At 43.8% G+C, this 20,006-nt stretch overlaps 1 protein-coding gene and 1 long non-coding RNA gene across 5 annotated transcripts in view; one reads left to right on the top strand and one right to left on the bottom strand.

Annotated features, from left to right (window-relative positions):
- Nucleotides 1-20,006, top strand: part of KIAA0319 (KIAA0319 ortholog) — a 100,856-nt gene that overhangs the window by 24,751 nt on the left and 56,099 nt on the right. The window contains exons 2-3 of one of the 4 annotated variants that reach the window (XM_026511275.4): nt 2,793-2,952; nt 6,453-7,195. In XM_026511275.4, the coding sequence (XP_026367060.3) occupies nt 2,898-2,952; nt 6,453-7,195 (798 nt within the window). In that variant the 5' untranslated portion in view covers nt 2,793-2,897. Of the gene's footprint in view, nt 1-2,792; nt 2,953-6,452; nt 7,196-15,401; nt 15,543-18,144; nt 18,368-20,006 lie in introns of those variants that run through there. The other 3 variants (XM_044388674.3, XM_044388673.3, XM_044388675.3) reach the window with 3 other exon arrangements.
- On the bottom strand, nt 7,854-17,317 carry LOC130542257 (uncharacterized). The gene is made up of 2 exons (XR_008956688.1): nt 17,157-17,317; nt 7,854-8,891 (listed from the first exon to the last, which is right to left on the bottom strand). It is a non-coding gene; the product is annotated as an uncharacterized LOC130542257 (long non-coding RNA).

Here is a 20,006-nt window from a genome sequence, read left to right on the forward strand (position 1 = left end):
AACGACAACCTCGTTTACAAGAACATAGCAACCTGCAACCCCCAGCAAGGTTCTGACACACTCATTAGGAAGCCCTTATCCAGGTGTGCTTACTCCTGGAAGCCTTTGTTACATACTTGGAATAGCAAGTACTTGGAGTCCAGACCTCCTAGTATCAGCTAGTCCTCTTACTCGACCATAGACCCCCAACAGTTAAAACCAGAAATAGACAAGACCCCTTAACTGATGCTCTACCTGAAACCCATTGTTCTTATTCTTGAGGCATTGATGAAGATGTTTTACAATGACTGGAACATTCCAACCACCAGAAAAGCCCTAATAGTGATGTAAGGCCTAGAATTCCATACCCCACATGTCCCCTTCCCCGCCCATGATCGTGTGCTGAACTTCTGACCCCCATCTACGATCACATGCTCTCTACCTGCTCTCTTGCACATACCCCCTCCTCTCTCCCTCTCTCCCTCTCTCCCTATGAAAATTTGTCTCTCTTGCCAGCAGAGAGCTCAGTTGTTAGGGCTTTGAGCCTGCCACCTCCACCTGCTGTGGGCACCCGAAATAAGTCTCTTCCATTCTCTTTTCCAAACCCTTCTCTCGAGTTACTGGCTTCTCTTGCAGTAAGTTTACCTTAATTTGTTCAGCAGCAGTGTTGGAAAACCCAGCCAGGAACTGTGTGTTCTGTTTGTCTAGCATCCTTGAGATTCTCTGGGAGGGAACAGGTGAGGCAGTGCCCAGGGATTACCCATTCGTTTCCTGAGTTAGTGATGACCAGTAACACTAGTACTGGTTTTTCAGCCTTGGGCAAATCAGTGGACATTTTTTTTTTTTTTTGAGATTTTATTTATTTGACCGACACAGAGAGAGAGCACAAGCATGGGGAGGGGCAAAGGGAGAGGGAGAAGCAGGGTCCCTCCTGAACAGAGAGCCTGATGGGGGACTTCATCCCAGGACCCTGGGATCATGACCTGAGCCGAAGGCAGATGATTAACCAACTGAGCTACCCGTGCACCCCTCAGTGAACTTTTTTGAGCTTCAATTTCAACTTTTTTTTTTTTTTTAAGAGAGGTTGAGGGAGGAAGGGCAGAAGGGAAGGGAGAGAGAAAAGCTCAAGCAGACTCCACGCCCAGTGGGGAGCCTATTGTGGGGCTTGATCTTATGACCCTGAGATCATGACCTGAGCTGAAATCAAGAGTCAGACGCTCAACCGACTGAGCTATTCAGGTGCCCCTCATCATTTTTAAAACAGAGATAATAATATTGCCTGGGTTGTTACGAAGATCACATTGAAGAAAGTGCCAGACAAAAATAGAAGTGCCAATGTTACATTTTGTTGACTCTACCATGGTAGTGATTATAAGAGGCATCATTATTTTAAATACCACTAAGGAAGAAAAAAAATCCTGTCAGTTATTCACAGCACATCATTTTCTTGTCAGAAAATTTCTGCACATTGAAATAGATTTATTTGGATAGATTTTTATCATAAATCATCCTTGTGCATTTGTAAAAAGGAACTATTAAGTGAATAGAAATTAAGATATTCTTAAAGTTCCGTACAGTCTTGATCTGCTGAAACATTTGTCAAGGTGGTCAGTGCTATCTGAGTTTTTCCCCATACAGCATTGCCTGTGTACCATCATGAGCACTGGGAATGCAATATTTCTTAAAAGAGTGCTTCATACTGTCTTTCTTCCAAGCCTCTGATACCAGTTCTGCATAATCAATATGCAGGCACAAGTAATGGCATTTATTTCCTGCCCAGCACTTGGCCAACTGAGGACATCCTGATTTCAGGGGTGGTACAAGTATGAAAATATGTACCTATTAGAATTGACAAAATATAGTAGTGTGATTGATTTCATCTTATTTCATAGGTTTGGGTTTGTAAGGGAAGCAAGTGTTGGGGATGAAGAATTTCCTCTGCCCTTTAAGGTTCTTCTAGCTGACTAAGAGTCAAATTGACAGGAAACAGATTAACAAGGAGGAAATCAAATTTAATAGTGTATATATGGGGAATCCACAAAGGCATGGAAATTCCAAAGACAGGCAGAACAAGGCTTATATGATGAGCTAAAGAGAGGGGTAGGGGTCTGAGAATACCAAGGGGAGAAAGACAGGAAGGTGGAAGGCAGGTGTTTGGAAACCACAGGTGCCCTATTATGTAGAGAAGTTTCTTAGGTAAAGAGGAATCTTTGTTAATATCTCTCTTCCCAGGGTTCCTGGGAGGCTCAGTTGGATGAGCAGCAGACTCTTGATTTCAGCTCAGATCATGATCTTAGGGTTGTGGGATTAAGCCCCATGTCAGGCTCTGTGCTCAGCGGGGAGTCTGCTTGAGGTTTTCACTCTCCCTCTCTGCCCCTTCCCCTGCTTGCACGTGTGTGTGTGTGTGCACGCACGCGTGCTCTCTTTCTCTCTCAAATAAATAAATCAATAAATCTTTTAAAGAAATAGTTCTCTTCCTAGTACAAGTAGGCAGTTGAGAGGAGATAAAAAGCTTTTCCTGAATCTGCTGGGTTTGGATTGCTTTTAATTCAAAATAGTGTTGATGCAAAGTGACGCATTTTGGGGCTGCCTGCCCTTGGCCCCTACAAAAGCATGAAAGTCTCTGCCTCATCTCAGGAACCGTACTTTCTGTTTGCACAAACTTAGGGTAGATGGTTTGCCTGGAATATGGCCCTGTGGCATTAGGACAGGCTTCCCAGTGACATGAATAAATCATAGAAATAATTTTGTATGTTTCCTCATTTACCTATTCTTTTTCTTCCTTCCTGTCTGCTTTTTGATTTCTTTTGAAGTTTCTGAGTCCAAATCCGGTTCCTAAGAAACATCAAAGGAAGCCTGCACCAGAGGCCTCCCAGGGTCTGTTTGGAAGCCGGCCTCCATCCACTGTGTAAGACGGAATGACACCCTCTACCAGTGTGCTCTCTTCACTGCTGCTGCTGGCGACTGTTGCAGGTAGGAAGCCATCACCCTGGAGACCCTAGCATCACACATGAGCTTCCTGTCTTTGGCTTAAACGACTCAGATCAGAACCAAAACAGATGAACCTAGGGGAAGGGAAGGAAAAATAAAATAAGACGAAATCAGAGAGGGAGACAAACCATAAGAGACTCTTAATCTCAGGAAACAAACTGAGGGTTGCAGAAGGGGAGGTGGGTGAGGAGATGGGGTAACTGGGTGATGGACATTAAGGAGGGCACATGATGTAATGAGCACTGGGTGTTATATGCAACTGATGAATCATTGACTTCTACCTCTGAACCTAATAGAAAAACAAACAGACCCTAACAGAAAAACAACTCACATCATCCTGAAATGAGGTGCTGTGTGTTTGCTTTCCAACAGAATTATTTTACTTATAAAAGGCACGAAGGCAGACCTGCACAAGTGGTTTTCTGGAAACAGGAATTTAAATAGTTTTTTATTGTCATCACAACTTTTGAAAAGATAAAGTCACATTTTATATATACTAGGAAAACTTTATATATTTATTTAAAGTAATTACATAGTCAATCTTTTTGGAAAGCAAATGACCACACTCTCTCTTACCATAAATCTTTATTTTCATATATTCTGCTCTGCTTGCTTACTGTGGACATACCCACGAAATCACTGGTGAACAGCAGTTCTGGTGATCCGTGTCCTGGCTAGGCCAGAGAGGGCTCCTTTGAATTTACCGAGGACTGAGGGCGGAGATAAAGCCAGGGAAACGGATTTGATGTGCATGGATTAGCAAAGTGTGGCGAAGCTGTCATGAGGCTTACCTGTGTTAAAATGAAACAAAACAGAAATTCCACCGAGTAAATGTAAAGATCTAATTAGCTTTTTTCAAGGATTCATGACTTGGGCAGCGTTCCTTCTAGAAGGTAGAAGGGAGCTCTAAGGAGCTGTAAAAAATGGAAGAATTTTAGAGGCAGAAGTAGACAAGGTCACCTTCCCTTAGGGGAAGGCAGGCAGATGACCTCAGGAGTAGGGTCAGGACTTTCCAGACTGATGAGTTTCAGTCGCACTCCTGGAAGAGGCTGAATGTGCCGTTACAATCAGGTCATCTCAGTGAGGCTTAATATAAGTGATTCCATTTTGGACCTCTTTCTTTTTAACACTGACAGTGACCCTTGTTAAAATGCAGTTTTACCTGCATCCAGACCTACTGAACCAGCACGCCTAGCAGGTGCGGCTCAGGGGTCTGAAGCAGCTGAATTATCATAAGCCTCATTGTAGAGTATACAGGGGCCCCTTCAGAAAACGCTACCACTGGAAAAGCCCTGTCATTCCCACATAGATTACTAATGCTCGAGCACTTTTTTTTTTCTTCTCTCAAATCCCCACTTTTTCATTCCTTTTTATCTTTTTCTTGTGATTTTTCCATTAATTTAGAAATTCTGAGTTACTTTATTAGTAACATTATTTGCAGTTTGCCTGTCTTCCCTCTCTCTCCTCTCTACCTTTGACAAAATGCTAACCAATGGTTTCATTGACTTGTCAACAGTCATGGAGTGACTATGTCCACATATGGGGCTGGACAGTGTAGAGGGTACAGACGTGGGTGAGTCTTGTCTGGTCTCTTCAAGAGCTTTTGTTGAGTGAGTCTGATAGAGTCTGAAGTAATTATGGCCACTTGGCCCAACAGAAGCATGGTTTCGTTGTTGGAAACCCTCTCAAACTTCTTTATTGAGCACTAAGACCTCTGCATAAGGTATGTCTGTCCATACAGATCATCCAGGTGATTTTTTTGTAGAACAAAGGGATGTTGGACCCCCAGAAGTGTATGGCAGTCTCCACCTGACTGAAAACTGCTTTAAGCTTTTCCAAGGCTTCTGCCATGGAAGGTTCTCCTTAGCCACTGAGACAGTTCACTCACTTTAGGATCACAGCCTGCCTTCTGGACAGTGGCTTCTGACGCCGTTTTACAAGTTGGCTTTTAGGCTGCCTAGTGGCCAACGCCAGAGATGAAACATGGCAGTTTCTATGGATTGAACTGTCCCAAAGATTTCAAGGGAAATAAAGCCTATCCTCCCATGTGTGTTTGAGAGAAATTTCTAGCTTAGGTCTTCATTTAATGGCCACTCAGGGATGTAGTGGTATCTTTACAAATAAAGGCAATATTTTTGAGAGTAGAGGTGGGAGTCCGAGATTAACTGTCTGCTGTACACCCTTCATCTCTGGGTTTTAGTTAGAGATGCTGTTTTTTTATGTTCAGCTGGAGGTTTTTCTCCCCCCTCTATATCCGATATTAAGCTTTTTGTTAGAAAATAATAGGCTAAAACTATAAAGTAGATTTGCATTTGAGAAAATATCCTTTCAGTTGAATTAAAGTAGTTTGTTGGTAGCTTATTCATTTGGAAAGACACATATCCATTACATCTAATTCCTATTAAATTGGATCAATTAGACTTTCCTGCAGAGTCAGTGTTTGGCACTGAACAGCCCTTAAAGATTTATAATGATGATCACATGCACACAGGTACGAATGACATGACTCCTGCACTCTGTTTACCCACTTCGCTTCCTCCAGGTAGAAGTGCTCTCTGAGTGTCGCTATGAGGAAAGTAACCGTAATTTATAAAATTGTCAGTGACGAGCCCTCATTAGAAAAAGATCTCTACCAACAAATAAAGAACAGAAGTGACTTTGCCCTTGGATTTCAGGGAATGGCAGTCTGCTGCGGACGGTTCTGAAAGTCTCAGTTGCTGTCATTTTGTCTTGTGGGCACCACTGTGTCTGCAGAGCTCGGGGGAAGTGCCGCCCTCATGCCTGCCGTTCGCCGCCTGGAAATATTTGTAGCTGTTTAGAATCTGATGAACGCTGGTTGTTACAGGGGCGCCGGGGTGGCTCTGTCGGTGAAGGGTCTGCCTTCGGCTCAGGTCGTGAACCCAGGGTCCTAGAATTGAGTCCCCTGTCATCGGGCTGCCTGCTCAGCGGGGAGCCTGCTTCTTCCTCTCCCTCTGGTCCTCCCAGCGCCCCCCCCCCCGCTTTTGTTCTGTCAAGTAAAAATCTTTTAAAAAACCCCAAAATACAGATCTGTATTGAGAACGAGTTTTTCTCTCCTTTGATATTTCCCTGTCAGTTGACCTATCAGCAGAATAATCTGTGAAATTTTTTAAAAAAAAGCAGTTTAACAGAAATAATATGTTGTCTAATGTAAACCTTTATAACTGAATTTTGGGTGAGGACCAAAATATCATGAATAATATAAAAGCAGTACACAGATGGAAAAGAACACTTCTGTTCACTCCATGAAAGAACGTGGAGAGGCTGGAGGGTCCAGTGGGCAGGCCAGTGAATCTCAGGACAGACGGCTGGGGGTGAAGGACGGGAGGACGAAGGGTGGACAGGTGCGGCGAGGGAGGGACCGTGAGATAACACAGGGACTTCGTGACGGACCCGCTGGGTGTTGATGTGCTCGCCAGACAGGACTCGCCTCCCTTCCTCATCTGAGACTGCGTTGTTTGCAGGTGGGGCCTGTGGCCCGTGCAGCGAGGGGAGGACGTACGCCAATGCCATCATTTCCCCGAACCTGGAAACGACCAGAATCATGCGGGTGCCTCAGAGCACCCCCGTGGCGGACTGCACGGCCGCGTGCTGTGACCTGGCCAGCTGCGACCTGGCCTGGTGGTTTGAGGGCCGCTGCTACCTGGTGAGCTGTCCCCGCTCGCGGAGCTGTGAGCCCAGGAAGATGGGCTCCATCGGGTCCTACCTCACCTTTGTGCTCAGGCCGGCCCAGAGGCCCGCGCAGCTGCTGGACTACGGGGAGCTGATGCTCAACAGGGGCGCCCCCTCCGGCCTCTGGGGGGACTCACCCGAGGATATCAGAAAGGACTTGCCCTTCTTAGGCAAAGAGCGGGGCGCAGAGGAGACGCCGGAGTACTCGGATGACTACGCGGAGCCTGAGCGAGACCCCTTCCAGCCCCTCGGCAAGCAGCCGCCCGGAGCAGGTGCCCAGGACGCCGACTGGGGCCCACCCCCGGGCGGCCGGGTGGCCGGCAACTCCTCAGCGGGAGACGGCCCTCCCGCGGCGGCCGAGAAGCGGGAGGACCCTGCGCCCCGTCAGCTGGACGAGTCAGCGCGGACCCCGGCGCTCAAACAGTCCTCGGAGAGCAGGTCGTGGCCTCCCTTGGCGACAGCTCCACCTTCAGGAGAGGCATTGGGAAAGGAGACTTCTCTCCAGGAACCACCCGGCAATAGCTCTGGAAGAGAGGTGGGCCTGGTTGCTCAGGGCTGGGGGGCCGGCGGGAGGGGCTGGAGGCTGGAGGCTGGAGGCTGGAGGCTGGAGGTGCAGGCATGGGAAGACAGCTCTCAGCGCCTCCCAGGTAACAAAATGCCCTGTTCCTCTGCTGTGCCTTCAGGACCGAGTACGTAAAAGAACCGTGTTTCTGCCCTCACAAGCCAGTCACTTCACGACCACTTAGCACTTCTCCCTCGGGGTGCCTCTCCCAGTATCTTAGGAAAACGATATTTACCGATGTCCAGGGAGCCGGCCCATAGGCACAGCACACTTTTCCAAAGAAAACCCGCAGGGTTTGTGTTAGGCCCGCTTCCCCAAACCAGGGCTTAATACCTAACCTGACTGCTGTTCAACCTTCCCCAGGGAGGTAGTCTTAATGGGTCATTCTGGAACTTCGCAGCCTGCACCAGTGAGGTAATCCACTAATGAGACCCTTTTCCCAAGGAGGTGACCCTCCCTGAAATAATCCTTTTTTGTTGTTTGCAATTGCCTTGTCCTGCATTTAAAAACTTTTCCTTTCTGTAGCCCTATGGAGCTCCTTTCTATTGCTAGATAGGCTGCTGCCGGATTCATGAATCGTTCAGTAAGGCCAATTAGAGCTCAAAAACACACTCAGTTGAATTATTGTGGATTTTTTTTTTTTTTGAGATTTTATTTTTAAGTAACCTCTACACTGGATGTAGGGCTTGAACTCACAACCCTAAGATCCAAGAGTCATATGCTCCACCACTGAGCCAGCTGGGAGCCCAGAATTGTTATTTAACAGACTTGGCGGGAGTCACAGTGGGCTCTGAAGCGCACTGCTGAAGGCAGTCAGGGACCATGAGAAACACAGCCGTGGCGCTCATGGACCCCTTTCTCAGTTCTCTTCCTCGCCTTCCCCAAGGGCCTGGGTAAGCCTCCCTCAGTTCTGGGCTCTGCTCTCCTTGCATTGAGCTCCCGGTCTCACTCGCTTCCCGGAAGTTCTCGTCTGTTGGAATCAGTAGCTCCACACTGAGCACTGATGTGATTTTATGTGAGGTCGGAGAACCAACGGTCAAGATGGAATTCTTGAGACATTCTCAGTGCAAAAGAGGTGGTTCTGTTCAAGCTCCGGGGCAGGACCCTTGGGCAGAAAGAGCTGCCCTGGGATTGTGAAGAGCCATTGGTTATAGACTTTCCAGTTGGGGGAGTACAGACAAAGGAAGTGTTCAATAGGATTGCCCTGTCTTAAAGACTCCCAGGCTCTTGGAGGCCTCCCTATTGTCAAGCTAAGGTTGTTTTTGCCTCTAGCAAAGCATTACCAGGAAGACAGTGGGAGGTTTCCTGGAGGAATGTTCTACCCTGCCTGCCTCAAGTACTTGTCCGTGGGCTGCGGGAGGTAAGGACATTGAATTTTATCTACATTTCCTTTTGCCTTTGTTCTCCACATCAGGACCTGCAGGCACTTTGGACCCCAGGCCCCCATTTGACTGGAACCCTTACCTTGGTTCTGGCCCGGTGGCAGCTACAGCCCCCATTGGTTGAGGTCTGCTGCTTCAGCCCCTTTCCCGAGCCCGGGTTCCACGTTGGGAAAGGTTGGAATTGCGCACAGGCCTTCTCTTGGCCAGGACGCGGTGACGTCACCCGGTTCCGGCGCCTGTAGTAAGGCGTGCACAGGCTGGTCTTGTTCTGTGTAGATGGAGTCCGGCTGAAAGAAACGGGGTCCCTGCATTCTAAAGCATGAGGCACACCGCCTCTGGCACACCTGCCTACTTCGTGTGGAAGGACTACAGTCCCCGAAGCTGCAGACGTCTATACACACGGCAAAATCGAACTCAACCTGGAATCGCAGTGGCCATTATGAGGAATGTTGCAATGAACTAAGATCTCTTAGGAAGTGCCCTTGGCAGCAAGGATTCCCAAATTAAGCAAACAGAACGGGGATACCCATTTTAACTGACAGGCAGCAGCCTCCAAAAATCTTCAAAATTCCCAAATAGCTTCATTAAAAGACCATTTCAAAAGGCTAATAAAAAGTAAGTACTCTTACTTCTTCCCTCCATCCTCCTTTAATGGAGTACTCATTCCAGTAGTATTCTCTCTGAATTGTCTTTACCGGACTGTAAACAAAAGTTGGCCCAATGAATGACTTTACAGACACCTGGATATCTACTCTTAAAGGAGGGCCCCTTAGGGGCCCTTCCCAGAGTTGAGAAGACTCTGAGGGAATTTCCAGTAGACTGCTACCTTATTCCCCTTAAACAGCCAAGGGACACTAAAAATTAGTGGAAAATCTTTTTATTCATTTTTTTTTTTTTTTTTTAGATTTTATTATTTGACAGAGAGCACAGCAGGGGAGTGGCGGGCAGAGGGAGCAGCAGGCTCCCCTCGGAGCAGGATCCCGATGCAGGACTTAATCCCAGCACCCTGCGATCATGACCTGAGCCAAAGACTTGACTGCCTGAGCCACCCAGGTGCCCCCAAATTAGTGAAAAATCTTGCCAAATTCTGGTAATTACCAGAGCTACAGATGGGACCCTGGAAAAGCCAGACAAGCCAGCGAAGGGGGACCAGACATGGGTTCCCTGCTCAGTGGGGAGCCTGCTTCTCTCTCTCTCCGTCTCTCCCCCGCCTCCCCACTTGGCTCTCTCTCTCTCAAATAAATAAAATCTTAAAAAAAAATAGACTATACAGCCTACAAATATTATACAGTATGGAATAAATACATTAGAAAAAGAAACATAGCTTGGGATGATGTCTGACTTTGTATCACATCTCATCAAGTTTCTAAACATAATTAAGAGCAAGTAAATAGATGTAAGTAGGATAAAAAAGTGTTTAGGTGAACTTTTTAAATAGTTTCCCCTAATCTGTTTGGTAATCTAAGACTTTAAAGTTTTGCTGTTAAATTACATAATGGACAGTCATTAAGTATCTAGATCATTTCTAAATAAGATAACATACTAATGCATTATTTAGTAAACACAGATTTCCTTTTGCAGAAGAGCTAAAGATAATTGGGTCCATTAGTAAACATGTCCTGTGTCACACTGAGAAGTTCCCTATGAGAAAATGTATGTTTCTAGAAATAATAAAAGTATTTTAAAATTTGCCAAGCTACAGGGTGCTAATATAAAAGACAGTTCATAATTGTTTACTTGTTTATTTTCACTCAAAATTAAGGTTTTATGGTTTAACATTGTAATATATATATTTTTTAATTTTTATTTAAAGATTTTATTTACTTAGTTGACAGAGAGAGAGAGCACAAGCAGGGGGAGCAGCAGAGGGAGAGGGAGAAGCAGACTCCCCGCTGAGTGAGGAACCCGACGTGGGGCTTGATCCCAGGACCGTTGGATCATGGACCTGAGCCAAAGGCAGACACTGAACCAGTTGAGCCTCCCAGGTGCACCAAACGTTGTAATATATTTTTAAAGTCACGAGAAATACTAAGGGAAACATCTCTGTATGGAAGGAAAGTAGGATGTGTTTTTTCAGTAAAAGACGGTATGAGAAATGGAGATATATTTTTATAGAGGAAAAAGAAAATTGTCAAAAGTTTATAGAAAAGGAATCCTTGAAAGGGATTTTATGCATGAGCAGGGCTGGTTAATATTGGAATAAATTTAAATAAGTTAAATGAATTCTAATATCAAAACTAACGTGGTGCAAAATTAGAATTTGGTTTTCTCTGTGTTAAAAGGACAAAGTTTTCTTGAACTCTCGGTCTGCTCTTAATAAGATTATAAAAGATTTTTCTTTACCTTCTAAGTAAAATGCCTAGAAAACAAAGATTTCATCTTGCCAAGTAACTTCCTCTGTCTTTACGAGTTCTTTGGGTACTTAATTAAAAAAGCTGGGTGTTGTCTATTAAAAGAACTAAGGTACTTTCTGTCAGTGTCTTCAGTCTGTCACTGTGGTTACAGGATAACTGAGTATTGTTTTACAGTGCCCCGTGATTCTCCTTGAAATTCCTAGAAATCCGACCTGTTCTGCTATAATGTTATCAGTCAGGATTCTAGTTACTATCTTAAAATATTATATGTCACAGAAAAAAACAGATTTCCTTGTCAATTCCTTCATAGGGAGCTCTCACCTGATCCCTAACAATGGATCTTTTAAAAAGTCTTTTGTCATTTATTTATGAGAATTATTGCTTTTCTCTGATACTTTGCAAAGGCGTTCCTGCAAAAGTATTTCATCCTGAAGGAGATGCAAGGAAAGGACTTTGGACAAGCAGAGGTTTCTGACAACCAAAGTTAGAATACCATAATGCTGAACTGATTAAGAGTTTCCAGAACTGATGGAACACCGGGATTCAAGGAGAACAAGAGATAATTACACGGGACTGAACGAACTAAGGCGGGTGATTGTGATTTTTACGACTTCTTGTTTGAAACAGTGCCATCTTTCCAGAATCAAAGAAACCTTTCCTCTGAAGCTATCTGTATGTTTCTTCACCTGCAAAATCTGGATGGTTTTGTAATTAGTATATTCCATTTGATTGATGAAAAAGTCACCTTTTTTTTTTTTTAAAGATTTTATTTAGGGGCACCTGGGTGGCTCATTGTTAAGTGTCTGCCTTCGGCTCAGGGCGTTGATCCCAGCATTCTGGGATTGAGCCCCACATCACGCTCCTCCACTGGGAGCCTGCTTCTTCCTCTCCCACTCCCCCTGCTTGTGTTCCCTCTCTTGCTGGCTGTCTCTGTCAAATAAATAAAATCTTTAAAAAAAATAAAGATTTTATTTATTTATTAGAGAGAGAGCATGAATGGAGAAGCAGACTCCGTTGAGTGGAGAGCCCGACACGGGGCTCAATCCCAGGACCCTGAGATCATGACCTGAGCCAAAGGCAGACACTTAACCGACTGAACCACCCAGGTGCCCTTAAAAGAATCATGTTTTTAACCCAAGTGGCTTGCTCAGTGATCTTACTTAACTGAGTTCCAGTTTCTCCAGAAGTCATGATCCAGATGCAGCAGGTGGTGGTGTCCCCGGTATAGACATCTCGTTCAGCTAAAAGATAACAAAGACTATCCTATTACTAAGCATAACTTTGGCCAGAAAGTCTAAGCATTTTTGCTGGTCAGGCATTGTTTCAGCACCAGATTATGCAACGTGTTCATGAGTTAAGGTGTTGTTCCGGGTCACAGCCTCATCTGCACTCCAAGGAAACGGTGACCTACCCACAGAAGCTAATTTCGAATTATGAATGCCCTCTGGTTGACCTTTTTATCTCAATGGTGTAAACTCAGGGAAGTTGACCAGCGAGGTGTGTCAGTCTGTGAACAGTTAGGACAACATTAGATAACCTGAGGGGTACTGTTCGGTCATGCCCACCGTCTAGGCATTCATGGGCCAGGGAGAATGAGAACCCCACCAGACAGACAGAGGCAGACCCTGTGAGGGCACAGACTTCCCGTGGAGGTGGCTGCAAACGGATTCATTCACGGGGATTGTTACATTTGCCCGTTGATGCCAGCGGTCATTTAGGGGTTCAGAGCATTCAGCCTGAAGTAACATGTTCTGAGGTCGAGGTTACCTGCATCAGCAGTGGCCTGGGAGATACACGTGACGGCATTATCTTCCCAGGCCGGTGCCAGAGCACAGGAAAGAAAGAGGAAGAGAGGGTTTCACGTTTAGTTCAAGGACGGAGTATCGATCTGGCCTCTTGGAGGGAAGCAGTCTACCTAGATGTCCACTGCTTCTCTTCCTCGCGCATTTGATTAGAGGTCTCCAGGGTCTCCAGGACCTGATGGCAGGCGCAGCCTTCTTCAGCTGTGACACGTGTATCCAAGGTTCGAGTCCGTGAACTTCAGTGAGGAGCTCGTCTTGGCCCTTCAGAGGAGATTCAAGGGGGCCTTGTTCTTAGTGGTTCCTCATCAAGGTGGGAGAAAATTGGAAAGGTTAGTTTGGTGAATCCTCGCCAGGTATTTGAGGAAACCAGAAGAATTCAGGATTCAGTCCAGTTGAACAGGTATATAACAAAATCTCAAAGACAATTGACAGGACTAGATGTCTCCATGTCGACAGAAGTGCAAATGTAATTTTTCTCTCTACATTCGCCCCCATTTTTTTACCAAAGATAATCATGGTAAAAGTAGTTCGTTTGCATTAAACTTGGCCTGATTATTTACATAAGTGTAGCGAAAATAGTGATGGAACATATAAGCTGTTTTAAAAGATTGCTTTGCTGGTACCTTTTAAACAAGGTACCAGGCTGATTTTTTTTCCCCAACGGGCTTTATTGGCTCCGGAAAGTCAGTTCTAGTTCCTTAAAACTGCCTGGCCATATTTGAGTCTATGTGCATCTTTTTCAAATATGATAATCCAATCTAAGCCTTGGTAACATAACCAATGTTGTCAGCTGTGTCCTGTTACAAGAACAGATTGTTATAGGCCTTATGCAAATAACTATTGCCATAAAAAAATACTCAAAAGCATTTCAGAAGTCTGGAGGGGACAGGTAGGGAGACAGAGTAAATATTTTATCTTTGTTTACAGAGGTGTACTTTATCAAATTGTTGTAAGTCATAGATAGCTTGAGAGAAAAGGTTTCCTTAAATCTGGAAGACCAAAACATCGGAGAATAAGCAATGTTTCATAAAGATCGTTATCACTCGCCTCAGTTCATTCGGTCCCATATAATTAATTCTTGTTCTGCTTAAATCCAGTTTTTCCATCAGTTCTGGAAACTCTTATCCAGTTCAGTTTTATGATCTTAAAGTTGTCAGAAACCTGTGCTTGTCCAAAGTCCTTTCCTCGAATCACCTTGAAAATGAAATACTTTTGCACGAACACCTTTGCAAAGTATCAGAGTATTTTTTGCTGCCTGACTGCCGCTCTCCTGGGTCACAGGCACACTCCCGGGAAGGGCCTGCCCCAGTCGGCTCTGCCTTAGTGCTGCAACGTCCCCACCTGTATGAAGCTGACATCTGATGCCCGGAAGGAGCAGCTGGACAAACTGGCCAAGAAGGGCCTGACTCAGAAATCAGTGTGACCCGGAGACACTCACATGGTGTTGCATACTTATGTTTTGTGACGGGCAGTAAAACCTCGAGAATTCTTACATCCGGAAGACTTGCTCCTGATTTTCCTGAGGATCTGTACCATTTGAGCAAGAAAGCTATCGCTGTTTCATAACGTCTTGAGAGGAACAGAAAGGATAAGGATGCTAAATTCCGAGTGATTCCTGAAAAGTGTATTTACCAGTTGGCTTGATATCTTAAGACCAAACGCGTCCTCTCCGGTACTTGGAAATAGGTCATCCACAGCCTTTGGTTGCATTAAATCTGTGTACTCGACCAATGAAACCCTTGTCTAACTAGAAGAAAAAGTATCGGAGTAAAACAGTTAACTGTCAGGGTGCCTGGGTGGCTCAGTGGGTTAAGTGTCTGCGTTGGCTCAACTCCTGATCTCAGGGTTCTGGGACTGAGCCCTGCATCAGGCTCTCTGCTCAGCGGGAAGCCTGCTTCTCCTTCTCCCCCTGCCTGCCGCTCCCCCTGCCTGCCGCTCCCCCTGCCTGCTGCTCCCCCTGGCTTGTGCTCTCTCTTCTCTCTGTCAAATGAATAAAATCTTAAAAAAAAAAAAAGATTCTCTCTCCTTCTGTCCCCTCCCTGTGCTCTCTCTCTCTCAAATAATAAATAAATCTTTAAAAAAAAACAGTAACTAAAATAAATGTGAAAAAGACTTTTTAAAAAGTCCATTGTTCAGAGATCTGATGAGAGTTCCTGATAATGGAATCAACAAGGACAATTTGTTTTCTTTTGTGACATCCGCCATTTTAACATAATGACTAGAAAAAGGGTATTGTCCGTGTACAATGAACATTATACCAAGATATATCAGACTTCAGGCATTTCGTAAAATTTCTAGAACACTTATACACAAATACAACATAAAGCTTAGTATTACTTATGATTTGGCAGTATTTCCCGTGTCATTTAACATATCAAATAAGCCTAATTAGTTTAACATCTCCCTTCTATAAGGAGGGAAAATAATTTTTTGGTGTGATTTTTTCCAGGGACACTCTGGAAAATCCCAAAGTTAATCTGAGTTCAAAAGGATTTAGAACTTGATTTTTGAAAGTTTGTCAAACTATGTCAAAAGGTTTTAAGACACTTAGTCAAATATTAAGTGAAGTAATACTTAGTTATCCATTTACCATAGTAACAAACGTTTCATAGGCAAATATAGAAAATTTTTAAAAAACCCACAAACATAAAAGACCTCTGATCTTTTAATAGAGAAGAGTCAGCTTTTGTGAGTAACCAAAAGACCTGATCATGAAACACAGGAAATTATTTTTTGACAAGATGCGAGGTCTTCATTTCTTCTAGGCAGATTACTGAAAAAGGTAAAGAAAAAGCTTTCATAATCTCTTATCAAGAGCAAGCCAGTCGTCCAAGAAACCTTTGTCCTTCTAACAAAGAGAAAATCAAATTCTAATTTTGTACTAATTTTACTTATGATATAAAAATTATCATTTATTATAATAAATGATCATTTATTATATAATATATAATATATAAATATATATTATTTATATTATGTATTATATTAATAATAAATATATATAATGTATAATATATAATAAATTATTTATTATAATAAATGAATTAAAACTCATTTATGTAATTCATTCCAATCTTAGTCCTGATCACACCTAAGATTCCTTTCCCTTTTATTTCTAGTAATATTATTTCTAGTTTTAATTACCTATATTAGATTTTTAACCCTGAAAATCTTTTAATTTTTCGTGAAAATTACGAAGTGAGCAATTATGAACTTTTTCATTAGCATCCTGTTCTTTGCTTTATAACTTCTAGAAACATGGGCTTTCTCAGAAAATTTCTCAGTATGGGTATATAAAACTTACTTAGTAATAGACCAAAATATCTTTAATCCTCCATAAAAGGAAGAAAAAGTGGATAAACCTGTGTTTAGTAGTTAATGTTTCAGTATTTTATCTTATTAGGAAATAATCTGGATGGTCAATAAATTTAACTTAGCAAAACTTTAAGATTTCAGGTCACAAAAGAATTTGGAGAAACTGTTTTAAAAATGGACCTAAAAACTTTTTATCCGACTTACGTTTATTTAATTTAGTTGTTTTTAACAACTATGTTTAGATGACCTACAGAAACTCCCCTGGACATTAGACAAGATCAGTCATCACCCTGGGTTATTCTTCTAGCTGACGGAGTTTGTAATGGAGATGTCATGGGCTTGGTTGATGAGTAAACCCGGCTGGAACTCTAATGCTCTTAACTCCAAAGACATGCCTGTTTTCAGGAAGCCAACAAACGCAAAGTAGCTTTTGTATCAGATATTTCCTACATCATGTAAACCTGAAAAGCATTTAAGTTAGTTTCTATTACATTTTCAGAACTTAATTTAAATAAGTGTTTATTTGTTGAAGCCAATTAAATAGAACTCTTTTACAGATTAATTTGGGCATTGCCATCCAGAGATAGAAACCACCACACAGGTGCGACACACATGTGCAAAGCTACACGTAAGCATACAGACAGATGCAAACAAGCAGAGACTTCATATGTTTATTTTAAAAATTTAGCCATGATGGGGCACCTGGCTGGCTCAGCAGAGCATGTGACTCTTGATCTCAGGGTCGTGGGTTCAAGCCCCACATGCAGCACAGAGCCTACTTAAAAATGAATGAATGAATGAATGAATGAATGAATGAATGAATAAGTAAGTAAAAATTTAACTATGAAAGAGATAGGCTAATATACACTCACTCACCATAAAAGATCAGAAGAAGCACAAAAGGTGGAAAGGTCATTCGAAATTCAGGTCGATGAAAAATCCATTGGAATAAGTTAAGTTTATCTGCCCAGATGGCTAAAACTTTTTCTATCGATATTTACAGAGAAGACACTGATTTTTCATTGGCCGAAATTTCAAATGACCTTTCCCTCATTTGTTCTTCTGATAAGCATTGTCTTACCAGAGGCACCTGGGTGGCTCAGGCGGTTGGCTCCAACTCTTGATTTCAGCTCCCATCATGATCTCAGGGTCGTGAGATGTGGGGCTCTGCACTCAGTGGGGAGTCTGCTTGAGATTCTCTCTCCCTCTCCCTCTGCCCCTCTTGGCTCCTGTGTACGCGCGCCCTCTTTCTCTAAAATAAATAGGTGAATCTTAAAAAAAAAAAGAAGAAGAAGAGGAAGAATTGCCTCACTGAAGTTTGTATAACATTTCAATCTCAAAGGGACAGGGAGGGAATGTTCCTTCTTCCAGGAAGTTTTCCATCAGGATAATCCTATTCCTGGCAGCACTGAATGACCCCTGGACTCGAGAGGCATTCCTAGAGAAGGTGTAAAAGATATTTTATTTTTACTTTTCTGTAGGACACTACAGACAGATCTGTGAGAGCTAACTCTGGTACAAATCTTATCCTGAGCCAGCTCCTCATTTTTCTAGAATCCTACCTGGAGGGACTGAGTGGGTTTTAAAGTGGAGAGTATAGCTGTGGCATTTGGCCAGAATTTGGCAAGGTTTTTAAACAGTTTTAATTTTAGTTTCCCCTTGGCTGTTTTAGGGAAATAATAATAGCAGTTTACCTGAAAATCCCTCAGAGTCTTGTCAACTCTAGGAGGGGCCCATACAGGGGTGTTTGAAAGGCCATCAAGTCAGCAAACTTGAAATGAGTCTTTTAATGAAGCTATTTGGAAATTTTGAAGATTTTTGGAGGCTGCTGCCTGTCAGTTAAAATGGGTATCCCCGTTCTGTTTGCTTAATTTGGGAATCCTTGCTGCCAAGGGCACTTCCTAGGAGATCTTAGTTCATTGCAACATTCCTCATAATGGCCACTGCGATTCCAGGTTGAGTTAGATTTTGCCGTGTGTATAGACGTCTGCAGCTTCGGGGACTGTAGTCCTTCCACACGAAGTAAGCAGGTGTGCCAGAGGCGGTGTGCCTCATGCTTTAGAATGCAGGGACCCCGTTTCTTTCAGCCGGACTCCATCTACACAGAAGAAGACAAGCCTGTGCACGCCTTACTACAGGCGCCGGAACCGGGTGACGTCACCGCGTCCTGGCCAAGAGAAGGCCTGTGCGCAATTCCAACCTTTCCCAACGTGGAACCCGGGCTCGGGAAAGGGGCTGAAGCAGCAGACCTCAACCAATGGGGGCTGTAGCTGCCACCGGGCCAGAACCAAGGTAAGGGTTCCAGTCAAATGGGGGCCTGGGGTCCAAAGTGCCTGCAGGTCCTGATGTGGAGAACAAAGGCAAAAGGAAATGTAGATAAAATTCAATGTCCTTACCTCCCGCAGCCCACGGACAAGTACTTGAGGCAGGCAGGGTAGAACATTCCTCCAGGAAACCCCCCACTGTCTTCCTGGTAATGCTTTGCTAGAGGCAAAAACAACCTTAGCTTGACAACAGGGTGGCCTCCAGGATCCTGGGAGTCTTAAGACAGGGCAATCCTTTTGAACACTTCCTTTGTCTGTACTCCCCCAACTGGAAAGTCTATAACCGATGCTCTTCACAATCCCAGGGCAGCTCTTTCTGCCCAAGGGTCCTGCCCCGGAGCTTGAACAGAACCACCTCTTTTTTTTTTTTTTTAAGATTTTATTTATTTATTTGACAGAGAGAGAGACAGCCAGCGAGAGAGGAAACACAAGCAGGGGGAGTGGGAGAGGAAGAAGCAGGCTCCCAGCAGAGGAACCTGATGTGGGGCTCGATCCCTGAACACCAAGGCACACGCTTAACGACTGAGCCACCCAGGCGCCCCCAGAACCACCTCTTTTGCACTGAGAATGTCTCAAGAATTCCATCTTGACCGTTGGCTCTCGGACCTCACATAAAATCACATCAGTGCTCAGTGTGGAGCTACTGATTCCAACAGACGAGAACTTCCGGGAAGCGAGTGAGACCGGGAGCTCAATGCAAGGAGAGCAGAGCCCAGAACTGAGGGAGGCTTACCCAGGCCCTTGGGGAAGGCGAGGAAGAGAACTGAGAAAGGGGTCCATGAGCGCCACGGCTGTGTTTCTCATGGTCCCTGACTGCCTTCAGCAGTGCGCTTCAGAGCCCACCGTGACTGCCGCCAAGTCTGTTAAATAACAATTCACCTGAATCCGTTTTTGAGATCTAATTTACCATGCGGAGGATCCATAAATCAGGCAGCATCTCATCTAGCCATAGAAGGTCCTGTTCAATAAGGAAGGCTTTGGAGGCAGAGGGGGTAAAAGAATGGTTTGTTTTAGGCCAAGGTAACTTACCAGTGGGGGCCAGGCTGATGACCTCATTGGTGCTGACCAGACACTCCAGGCTGACCAGTGAAGACTACATGACTGGGAAAGCTGTAACTGCAGTTAAGTTAGGCGTCGAGTCTTGGTGTGCTAACGTGGGGCTTAGTGCAAGTGACTTCATTGCCTATTGCTACTTTTCAGAGTTTCCAGATTTTTTTATACTTGTCATTATCTTAAAATTTCAAAAACTTCCAATTAAAAATAATCCGAAATTATCGAAGATTAACCATGTTCTTACATTACTAAAGATTAACACAATTTAATTTCTTTTATGTTCTAAGTCATTTACTTTGTAGCTTCTATGGATGAAAGTGTCTCAATTAAGAGTCTGTTAAGAATCTTATGGCTCATTAGTTCTTTGAGGTTGGTTATGTTAAACGATAATGATCGAAGAAAGGTAAAATCAGGAATTGTACAGATATAAAATGAACATGTGTTTGTTTATCCTACTCATTAATCACTGTTGTAATTGTTTTACAAGAGAATTTACAGAACCCCACATTCCTAGATCAAGAACATTGAAATAAATATGCACACAGAGACAAAAC

This window comes from Ursus arctos, unplaced genomic scaffold (genome assembly GCF_023065955.2).
Source record: "Ursus arctos isolate Adak ecotype North America unplaced genomic scaffold, UrsArc2.0 scaffold_31, whole genome shotgun sequence".
NCBI lineage: Eukaryota > Metazoa > Chordata > Mammalia > Carnivora > Ursidae > Ursus > Ursus arctos.